An 11,908-nucleotide genomic window follows, 5' to 3' on the forward strand; every position below is an offset into this window, starting at 1 on the left:
TTAAGTCAAATTTTGTCTCTTTGTGACCCACGTTTTTGCTGATGTAGCCCCACACCCCTATGCTTCCTTCACTTTAAAAAAAGCTAGAGAGAGAAAGTAACCCTTTAGGTCCACATCCTACATTTGTCTAAAAAAAAGGCTAGAAAAGCCTACTCAAAACTACCTTCTTCAATACCCTTGCCCCCTAAACCCCACACAACATAGCCTTAATCCCTAAAAATTAGGATTCCTTACAAGGCCCATGCAAGGTTCATATTTCTCCTAATGGCTTATGGAATTCGATAGCTGCCCCAGTCGCTCGGTATTGACTCATGGGTTTGTGGCAGTGACAGCCCGCTGAAATATCCTAAGTCTAATCTCTACCATTGATTCATGTTAGGTACGCTATCTCGCTTCTGCCCCCTGAGATTCAAAACAAAATATACGTAATAGATCCGCTGATATCGCCTATGGTGCAGAACAGTAGAGTTTCCTTTTTGGCTCTAATGGGCTAATTTACCAGATTCAATTTTGATCTAGGGCGCTTTCTGATCACTGCATACAATCAATCATGAGTTTCTTCTTGCCTTGTAAAAACCATGTTGGATTTATGATCTTTCTCATCTTTGATGGTTTTGGTGTAGTGATCATTGGAATCTGTTGTTATTTGACATGGAAGCTAAGATTGTCTACTACGCAAACTCCGGGGAAAGCAAGGTGTTTCACGGTCGTGTAAAAACGTAAGGCACATCTGGGTACATTTGGAAGTAGTGTCTCTTTGTAATGTGTAGAGCATGTTTTGTTAGAACATGATCTAGGGAATACCATCCGACACGAATGGGTAATCGTGCCCACGCAAGTTGATGACTATAGCTGTGGCTGGCGAACTTGTTTGAATGCCTTATTGCTCCTCATTCAAATTTTGGATGTATCAAATGTAAGTAATTGTGATGTTTCATTGTTTGCTCTGTAACGTTTGTATTAAAAGAAGCAACATCTTTACTTACTTTCCTATCATCACGCTTCTACAGGAACTTCAATTACATAACTACACCCCCACCGATGTGCGATATTTTTCTGTAATGGCCATCCAACATATTATAATCTCGGTAAACAGATGTACAAGAGTGGAAGGGGCGAGAGCTGAGGAGTTCGAACAAGCTTGCGTTAACGAAATGACGCAACGCTACAATCAGACTCAAGAAGACGTTCGAAATATACAAGAACCAATTAATTAATATTATGCGGACGCCGCAGAAGTAGAGGAATGGGCTACACATCGACGGCAAGAGCAAGAACAAGGGAAAGATTCACATGTACAAGATGCATGGGAAGCCATGGAAGAGGCCCATGATTTCGAACGACGCAAAAGGATGCCCGAGACCAGCGTCCCCAGAGGAAGAAGTAGCAGCAATCGGGGCAGACGACAGGGGAGCGGTGGCAGCAACCGAGAGAGAGGGCAGGGGACCAGTGGCAGCAACCAGGGGAGAGGACAGGGGACTAGTGGCACAAACCGGGGGAGAGGACAGGGGAGCAATAGCAGGGAAAGGAAGCAATAACTTGTATACACCTTGACAGAAACAACACAGTTTGTAAAGTTTTGAGACAATGGAAAGTGTATATATTTTAAACATTGTTTGAGCGCCACAAAATGTCTCTGTATTAGTCATTTTGAAGAGTACATGGTTTGCATGGCATCAAAGCTCATTGCATGCACAAGGTATGTGACCTAGCTTCCGGTGGAAGCAATTAAGTGAAGTGTATTTGTGAGTGACCCCTTGCACAATGTTGTTTTCTCCTTGCGTCTTGGAATCTGAAAATAAGAAAAAGTTAGATTCTATGTCTTAATGTATTAAAGACAATCAAAATTCATCCATTTAGTAAGCACCTTTCTGTTGTTGAGACTGAATGCATACAATTCCGGCAAAAGTAGAAGTTCTTCGCATGTAAGATCTAGCCTGAGCTGTGCAAAAGTTATGCTTGACATTGTCTCCATCACAGTAAGTAGGCTGTCTCGAAAGTAGAGCTCCATTGATAAAGGTTTGTTCTCGAGGCTAGACTCTGTATCTTGGTCGAGTGGAATAAGTTGCCCACTAAGAAGATGATATCTAAAATAGTAAAATGACACTATGAAATTTTGAGAGCTTATAATGAACTTGCAAATTATGGACTTCTTTTGCAAGATACAGATTTTGCTCTGTGATTGTTTTTCCTATCCCAATTATCATCTAAAAAGTCCAAATAGCTCTCAGACTTGCAAATGAACATTGTTGCGGTAGTTTTTATTTGCTCATCGAAGAAAAAATATACAAACACTTCAAGAGGCATAAATAGTGCGAGCCGAACTATTTTTGTGGCAATTGAATACTTGAGGGACTTTTGTATATCCTGAAACAACTTATTCATAAAGCTTTCACTAGTTTGCAAAGCTGGCAAAGACCAGTCCTTGCTGTCAAAGGGTGGAAGTGACAAAGGAGCTACACGACCCCAACCAATGGAAGTCCTCGGTTCCACATATGACATATCATAAAAGAATATTTCATTATCTGCAAGTTCCTTGTGTTGTCTTCCTCGATACATTTTCTCACCAATAAATGCATGGAAAGCATCAAAAATCCCAACTATGCTCTCAACTGGTTGCCAATCTGTCCTATTCGATGGATAAATAATATCTGAAACATACCAAAGATGATATCCATCACTTAACCTTCCAATATAATCATGCACTAAGTGAGATGCTCAAAATAACTTACAGTTGGATCGATGCCTTGAAAAACTTGGAGGAGATGTTTGCAACCTTAAGTCTGCATGCTGGAAAGCATGTTGATGAGGACCTCTTTCACCCGCTGGCTTTGCGCACACTTTAAACTCTTAACTTGTGTATTGAAAGCCTCCACGAAATCATTGCGTTGCCTCCTCTTCCTCCTCCTAGTTTGCAGTAGAACCAAACTTCCGATAGTTATTCGAGATGGTATCCATGCTGGATCATATATAGTATAACTGTTAAAAATGATAACAGAGTCAATGGTAGGGCTAGGCCTTCGAGAAGTAGTCACGGTGTGCACTAGAATACATAGAAAGGTTAACGCAAATATAAAAAAGGGAAGAAGTTTTGAGAGGGAAGTAGAGCTACTCAAAGTCATATTTGGGTGGGAACATAGATACTAGATAGAGTTTTCAATGAAAGTTCTGAAATTCCTCGGTACAGAGTTAGTACGACTTATGGCATTTATGCCTTGAAAGCGTGAAATTGGCATTTTGATGAACAAAAACAATATTTTCTCCCTTTTTTTTAAAAGAGCTTGGCTCCAAAATGTCGATTCTCAACGTAACGTTATCCTCTTCCTTATTGGTCAAGCGTCACTCTCTCTCTAGAACTGAAAGGCCCAAAAGTGAGTCCAACTTTCTCCTAATGCAAGAAACTCATTACCTAAGAGGTTATGCTTCCATATCTTTAAAGCATGTACAACATCCAAATGCTCTTTCTTATAAATGTCACAGCTTTTCTCTGCATCATTTAAACGTTGGCTTTCAAAAGATACTGCATGGCCTTCTTGAGAGTTATTTTCAGCTTTTTGAAAGATGCCTTCTCTTTCTCCTTCCATTGAAAAGTGATCTTCTTTGTGAGGTTATGAAGAGGAGAGACTATATGGGAAAAATTGTTTATGAAGTGACAATACTGTCGAAAAGTGTGGTCTAGTTAGGAAGGTGCAAAAGCTTTCACTATTGAAGTTCATAACGAGAGTCACAAACACTTTGTGAAAAAGTGTTTATGGAAGTCACCAACCTCTTTGTAAAGATGGCTTAAATTCTAAGAGCGTTCGTGACAGAAAAGTCACAAACCCTCTTTCCTATTGTGCTTGAAAACTTCTTGTTTTTGCAAGCGAGGTCATGATGAAAAGATCACCAATTCACATCTAATTTTACTTAAAAAGAGAAATTAAAAACACTAAAGTTTCAACCATAAAACCTCAACTCTCATACAAGCACATATCCCATTCGAAACCCAAACCTCTTTCATGGAATCTTGTAGCTTCACTCCCAATTACATTGTCATAACTTCAAACTACTGAGAGGAAATCAGGAGCTTGCACCTTCACCATGATCATTTTTTGATTTTGCAAAAACTTAAGAGGTTAGATATTGAAGCCCACACACCATTTTGATGAAAGAAAACCCTAATTCACTCCCCCACAAGCTCGTGTACAAGATAACAGAGGCAAGTTTGCGCTACCCACTCATAGAGCAACCATGAAGTGAATTACACAGAAGGAAAAATAACAAGTTTTCCCAACCATAAGAAGCAACCATTTTTCTCTTCCCACAAGAAAAAATACTGGTGTCACTTTTTAGGCCTTTTATGCCATGTTCGACCAAAACTAGATCATTTTTTACCCCAAAAAAACCATTTTTAATGTGAAAAATCCAAAACAAAGTCAAGGAAATCCCTAAATTTGTGGGATGGCTTACATAAGCATAAAAAGCGTAGATATGCAATAAATATTTTTACTTTTTTATTTTGAATCACTTTCTATGCAATTTACGATGACGCTTGTTAACTCCTATTTTTGACAATTTTTACATGCATCAACCTTTGTAGGTGAGATGGGTGTGACACCATGAAATGCTTGAAATGTGTACATTATTAAACCAAATTAGGGATGTTATCAAGTGGAAAAACATGCAACAGTGCCACATCCAACGAGATGACTCACAATCTTCAACTTTTGGGTCCACCTTTGTGTGCAATTTATTCGACGCATGCACATAAGCAATACATCTAAACAATTTAAGATGTGCCAAATCATGTTGTATGCTAGTAAACTTCTCCTTGGGTGTCATGTTTTGTGCCATGGTAGAGGAAGTCATATTCATAATGTAAACCATTGTAGATAATACATGAACACAATAAGCTTAGCTCACAGAAGCAAAGAATTAAAAAAAAACATTAACTTTTTTCTTATGTTCTTCCAATCAAGTTTTTCATTATTAGCTAGAGACACTAATGTGACAAAATTTGCAATGCAACAAGGAACTTGGCTAGCGTTCAACTAGAGAGCCTTGCGTGCAAACACTAGGAGCCTTAACGATTGCAATATCCAACCAAACAATGTGGGTGAGAATGGGCTAGGGCTAGGATTATGGAATCAGCCCATTCCTCCCTAGCAAGACAAAAGTATTAAAGAGTCCTTTCCTTCTCTTGTGTTTCCTCTACCCATGGATATAGCTGAGGAAACTCCTTGATATTGATGTTATTTGCCTTGAAAACACAAATGTTAACTAAAAAAAAGCTTAACCATCATTAAAAAAAGCAACCCACACAAATCTTTCATGGGTCTTCGTTCCCTAGATATTGTCCGCCGCTCGATATAATATGAACCTAGCTAGACACATACATATCATGATTGTGCTCCTTAGCATAAAATTTTATTATCCCTAGATCCAAAGCTCCATCCCTTCATCATCACCTTCCTCCCCACCCATATATGCACTACCCTCATCTTCCAACTTAGGAAGTTTTTTAAGTAGCACTTCTATTTTGTATTGTTGTCATTGTCCTATATATTTAGAGGACACTCGTGTATATTGATCAAACTCATAGGCTCACTTTGGCCTATTGAAGATATTCATAAATCAATCTCTCTCTCTCTCTCTCTCTCTCTCCCCCCCCCCCCCCCCCCCCCCCCCCCCCCGCACAATGCCTCCTAAAGGCATACCTAGACGAATGCCCATAATCACCTTTAAAGGTAAGGGCAAGGTATAGACTCATGGTAGTCATCCACACATCAATATAACCATCAACCCCATCATACCTACCATTGGCTAAATACTTTGACATCCTCACTAACATTGTTAGTGCCCCACAGTGAGTGTAGAACTAGGTTCTAATATGTGCTCCCACACAGCCTCCTAGAGGAACCAAATGGCCCAAGAAAGGCTCTTCATGGTCTTGATAGGATAGAGTTGATGTCACTGATGGAGATCAAGGAGGAGCTAAGATATGGCAATGCAAGTATTGCAATAGAAAAAAGCAAGGGAATGCAACGTCCGATTTTTTTGAAAAGTTGAATCAGATACGACTACAATGGCAATTGATCATGTGTCTAAGAAGGCTACCTCCAAAAAATGCTCCTAGAAGAAAATGAGTTGTCAAGAATGCAATTTTCAATTGATTGATGAACAATGACTGACTAGATGGTTTAAGTTGGCATATGCCGATATGTGATTGTACGAGGCTATCAAACACAGGCTTATCAACAGAGAAGTTACATTTAAGAAAGGTTGCTACCACTAGCATCTTAACGCTTCAAACAATCACATGCAACAAAACACAGTAGTGGATTGCATTGCATTGTAAGAAAAACAAAACAAGCATTGGAAAAGTAAAATTTCCCAAAGCATTGGAATATCCTTTTGGTAAAACGGAGAGATAACAAACAATAACACAGAATGATAGAGTAGGGATTGTTTCAAGGCTTATTAAAGCTTCCTAAATATCACTACAAAATTCATGAGCTTAAACTGTTTGACAAACATAGGACAAAAATGTACTCCACCGAGAGAGAGAGAGAGAGAGAGAGAGAGAGAGAGAGAGAGAGAGAGAGAGAGAGAGGTGTTGAAGAATCCCAGTCTTGAACTCAAGACTTGCTAATCAAGAGAGAACTGGGATAACCAATCTACCACACTTTAGAGAAATAGAGAGGGACCCAATTACTTTTCAAATAATTTGTTCACAATTTCATTGCATAACACCATTATAATGTATCATACTTAAGAATTGTGTAACCTTGGCAAAGCTACAAGCAACTTCATTCATGACCTATCATGCCTCTAATGAGTTAAACGCTCCCTGTACAATACATACCCATACAATTTAAGCTCTGTGTACAACAAGAAACTCACCTGCAACAATTGCTGGTCAATTGGCAGAGTCTTTACAGGTGTTGTACTTGAGTAGAAGACACTTTGTAATTTCTTCTGCAACAACCTGCCACCGCTCGTCAGAGGATGCATTGACATCTGGATGATAGAATTTGATGGCTTTTCTCATAAGTGGCCTTGTGGACGCTGATGAAGAACAACATAGTGCAGCGGAAAACTCTTCATCACTCTTCAAAGGAGGATGGGCTCTGTAGATAAACCTGAGAAAACCCAGCCCATCAAGCCTACTAGACTGCCTCTGTATTTCATCTAAATCTCCATTCAGCTCGGCTCGGAGCTTGCACTTCCGTCTCTCAGCTTCTCCCTCTCCATCTCTGCACACTTGAAGCTCCAATTTGCGCAGCACCGCTTTTGCCCTTGCCCGCAAGTCCTCATCACTCAAATCCATTTCTAAAGCTCTCCTGTAGTGTAAGATGGCTTGCAATGGTGACTTCAATATCTCTTCATATATCTTGCCAACAGAGACCAGCGTAATTGCTTGAGCCTCAATATCCAAACCTTTTGCATTCGTCTCCGCCTCCTTGTACATATCAATGGCCCCTAGAGCATAGTCAATTTTCTGAGACGGTGTTGCTGCCTCGCTTGCTTGTTTTGCAAACTTTGCTCCAGCTCTAATGGATTGAATGCACTCGCAGAAACGCTGGCCGACAGAGATGCGATCTCGCAACAGCTCAAGGACAGGATTTTGCAAGGACGCAGTGGCCTGCTCTGCAACATGGAGAAGAGAAACACATCTGTGGAAATCCTGGGTGCACTCTTCTATGCACGAAGATGGAGAGGTGCGAAGGCTCTCTGATGCGACATCAACAAGGCAAGAAGCTTGGCCTATGTAGGCTACAACGAGGGCATCACGAGGGGCGTGCGGTGCAAGCTTCGACAAGGCACCACAGAGACCAACAAGCGTTTCGAATGCATCGGATTTGCAGAGCTTCTGCTTGTTAGATCCGCAGCGAGAGGCGACAGCAGATGCATCTGCAACGACACGGGATGCGATGTCAGAGAGTTGGGTTTCGATGAAGACGACCCAAGAAGGGGGGCTCCTGGCGAGGAAACCATGGCTGAGGGCTTCACAGAAGTAGGAAGAGCTGCGGGAGAGGTAGAAGGAGGGGTTGATGTGAGGATCCGAAGAGGCGAGGCTTGCGAGCTGAAGATGGGTGGCGCCAAGGTTCTTGCAAGCGGCCGCTTTCTGAGCAGAAGAGATGGAGGCCTCCAGAGCTCGCAGGTAAAGAGCTCGCGCTGCCTGAAGCTTGGAAATGCGAACGCAGGGCGCAAGCTTTTTCTCCTGCGAGATCCCCTCCTCGTAACACACGTTCCCTTTCTGTCTTAGCTCTTCTGCACTCTCCATTTGGACTCGAGAAGCCTGAGAGGGAGGAGAGAACTTTAGAAAAATGTATCCGACGAGTTTTTAATTCAGGACGAGAGCGAGAGAGAGAGAGAGAGAGAGAGAGAGAGATCGATCTCTACTCTCTCTCTCTCTCTCTTTTCACACTGTAGAAGGAGGGGTTGATGTGAGGATCCGATGAATCTTGAACTCAAGTCTCAGAACCTGTTCATCAAGAAGGAACTCAAATAACCAATCCGCCATAGTTGAGCGATAGAAAGGTTATTCGAGTTTCCATGCGCACAAAGAAAGAGGAGAAGTTTTACTGTCGTAGGAACTCTCTCAAGTGATTTATCCTATGAGTCTTGAACCATACGATTGTAACTCAAAACTCTCTCCCTCCCTCCCTCTCCCCCCCCCCCCCCCCCCCCCCATTTTTATATTCGTCAAACTGTCAAATATGCAACCCTTATGACCCCTCTACACTATCTGACATAGGTTCGTCATTGGGGATTTATGGTTGAGATTAGGCATCATAAACCGTGAGCAATCTTGATCGTTGGATCAAGTTGGTGACCTGAGGATGAACACGTTGGTGAAATGACTAAAGGTGACCATCCTTAGTTTACCAGCTTGCTCCTAGTTCAATAGTCACTGGATAGGTTGTTCTAATTGCAAGCTTGGCGCGATCAATGACATATTATCCCAACCATAGATCTCCTCAACTACCCTATGTCATTTCCTCAGCACTATCTAACACGAGGTCTTAATGAGGGCTAGGCGGTGGGATCAACGATAGGGCATGTTGCACGCGAATCTCGAAGCAAAGGAATAGTTTAAGTTAATGCATGGATAACAACCCAGGATTTGAACCCACCGCCCCATGGATGGATGGAGGCTTGATGAGCTAACCACACGAGTGCTTGTGGGCTGTTGAAACCCTTGTGAGTGCCCTTGATTTATGCTCCCCCCCCCCCCCCCCCCAACACACACACACGCACGCACACACACACACACAAGGATCGACCACAAAAACAAACAAAAAAATCAAGTTCATAATTTGGCCCATGTTTAAGTATGCTAGGTCCCTTGCCTCATATACGAATCATATTTTTGCACTTGCCGTCTTTCTCATCAGATCCAAAAAATCTATTAGAGAAATGTCGAGCCACGTTCAAAATTGAAGCTGAAAATTCAAGAGTGGGGTTTAGGCTCAACAAAAATTGCTAGACACCTTGCCCACTAGAAAGATTCAGATTAAGACACTTGTGTATATGGTGACGGTGGCGACCTTTGGAGCTGTAGTGGCGAGCGATGTCCTTGTAGTGGACTCCTGGCGACCACTTCTAGAGGTGCGACATGCCCTCTCTTCCCCCCTTGTCTCACAGGAACGGAATAATAGAGATAGACAACAAAAGATAGAGAAAGAGATCTTTGTATTGATGAATTTTTGCAGAGTCTTGATACAACAGAGGAGCAATTGAATATGGGCGCACTCCGTTGTACGGAGCTCGAACCTCCCGACCACCCCTGAGCTTCAGTCTGCTTGCATGCAGCGTCTCACTCGCACTCGCACTCGCACTCACACTCGCACTCGCACTCGCAGAAGAGAAGATCTACGAATGATCCCCAAACGCACCACCCGTCGTGCTTTTATCCTTCTTTTCCTCGAAAAGCCTGTGACTTCTCAAAATAGCCGCTTTTTAGGCGTTCAGACAACTCGATTTTCGCACCAAGTTTACCTACGAGAATAAGATAAGAACGTGATCGCTAAGAAATCCATGAAGGTTAGATTTTCATCATGACACTTTGCATAGATCCTGTTTCACACGCTGATTTCTGCATCGCCTACAAAATAGCCAAAAGAACATACTCGTGCAACCAATTCAACATGATAATCAAAGTAAAAAAACATAATTATGTACCTTCATAATCTCAATTGCAATAGTCTACCATAAAGAAAGAAATCCACTTCTTGGTTGATAGTAGAGAGAGCTGTATGATGTTGTATGTCTGCCTGTCCCTGTGTATACTACACTGTTGTTGCCTTCTATTTATTTTCATCATAACTCTTACAAACAAACTCAGAACAAAGCAATCCAGGTACTCAAAACGACGGGAATAGGTCTGGTCTACAAGACGTCTTTCTTTGGCTGAAAACGCAACTTTTAGATCGCGACTCATAAAACCTCTATTTTTGAGTCTCCACTACTTTTTCAACTTATTTTAAGCCTACCTATGCATTTTAAGCTAAAACACATAAATATAAAACACTGATATTAATAAAAATCTCAATTTTACTGTTCATAGACAGACTATCTGTTATTCATTAATCTTTATCAAATACGTCTTTAGTATATTATTTAGAAAAAGAATATATGTTCTCTCTTAATATCTCAAGCTTATTCACATAAGCTCTATTTAATAGACTATTCAACAATCTTTCAAATCGTGCTAAACGAAAGATATGCCCTACTACATTCTTTTCGACTTTAAGAACTTCAAAAATAAGTCCTATTACACCCCTTGAATTTTTGCTTGTAGGGAGAGACCATCCTCTCTCCTCTTCTTGAAGAGGTGTTGATGGCCAGGTCATGTTGGGGTTCTACTGTGGTAGTGGTGATGGCACTCAGTCCTGGCTGTTGTAATGGAATATGGCTATAACATTGACTGTATCGGAAATTGAAATAACAATAGTGAGCATTTCTTTTAAGAACAGTAATTGATTAAAGGTAGCAAGATGAAAATTACACCTAATTAGCTTGGCATGAACAATACTTGTGTGTGTGTGTGTGTGTGTGTGTGTGTGTGTGAGGGAGAGAGAGAGAGAGAGAGAGAGAGAGAGATAGAGAGAGAATTCTTAAAGAGCATAAGAATAGTAATTGATTAAAGGTAGCAAGATGAACATTACACCTAATTAGCTTGGCATGAACAATACTTGTGTGTGTGTGTGTGTGTGTGTGTGTGTGAGAGAGAGAGAGAGAGAGAGAGAGAGAGAGAGAAGATTAGCGAAATTGACAATAGTTGAGGAAGATATTTATGTGGAGCTGGTTCCCCCTCCAAAAGGCTTTTTGTATTATAGAATCCCCCATAAAGAGAGACTTGGTACAATACAAGCTTGTGTTCTTTGAGATCTCGTTGGTGCAATGAAGATAATCGACTTCATACATCAAAATTATGCCCTTAACTAACTTGCAAAAGCATTAACATATCCACGGCCTCAATCCCAAGACTTCAAACACCTTCAAAGGTGGAGAGAGCTAGCAGGGAGTGCGGGAAGGGAAGAGGAAGAAGAAGTGACATACGAGAAAGAAATAGTCTCCTCATGTCATAAAATCTAATATCTAATAGTCTCTCCACCTTCAAAGGTGGAGAGAGCTAGCAGGGAGTGAGGGAAGGGAAGAGGAAGAAGAAGTAACATACGAGAAAGAAATAGTCTCCTCATGTCATAAAATCTAATATCTAATATCTAACCAACCCAAATGATTTTCTCATATTAAATTGATCACTTAATGTGGGAGAATAAACGGGAACAAGTGTTAAGATATACACATGTGCTTATAGATCTATCTCAGCACGGGGCCAATGATAAAGGGTCCCAAATGAGAGATGGTCTATCAAAGAGCAAGGCTAACAAATGGAGCATAAGACCTTAGGGTTAGCTTC

At 41.2% G+C, this 11,908-nt stretch overlaps 1 protein-coding gene and 1 long non-coding RNA gene across 2 annotated transcripts; both read right to left on the bottom strand.

Moving 5' to 3' along the window:
• Window positions 1-1,356: 1,356 nt before the first annotated feature.
• Window positions 1,357-5,596, bottom strand: LOC147420985 (uncharacterized). Its single transcript, XR_015186973.1, has 3 exons — window positions 2,733-5,596; window positions 1,868-2,651; window positions 1,357-1,792 (listed from the first exon to the last, which is right to left on the bottom strand). It is a non-coding gene; the product is annotated as an uncharacterized LOC147420985 (long non-coding RNA).
• A 1,069-nt stretch (window positions 5,597-6,665) lies between these two features.
• On the bottom strand, window positions 6,666-8,375 carry LOC147420986 (uncharacterized). Its single transcript, XM_086504934.1, has one exon. The coding sequence runs from the start codon at window positions 8,264-8,266 to the stop codon at window positions 6,899-6,901; it is 1,368 nt and encodes a 455-aa protein (XP_086361060.1). The 5' UTR covers window positions 8,267-8,375; the 3' UTR covers window positions 6,666-6,898.
• Between the last annotated feature and the right edge of the window lie 3,533 nt (window positions 8,376-11,908).

This window comes from Adiantum capillus-veneris, chromosome 28 (genome assembly GCF_014529385.1).
Source record: "Adiantum capillus-veneris isolate H3 chromosome 28, ASM1452938v2, whole genome shotgun sequence".
NCBI lineage: Eukaryota > Viridiplantae > Streptophyta > Polypodiopsida > Polypodiales > Pteridaceae > Adiantum > Adiantum capillus-veneris.

Excerpts from the sequence above, each read along its gene's own strand:
- LOC147420986 (XM_086504934.1), bottom strand. The coding sequence starts at position 8,266 with ATGGAGAGTGCAGAAGAGCTAAGACAGAAAGGGAACGTGTGTTACGAG.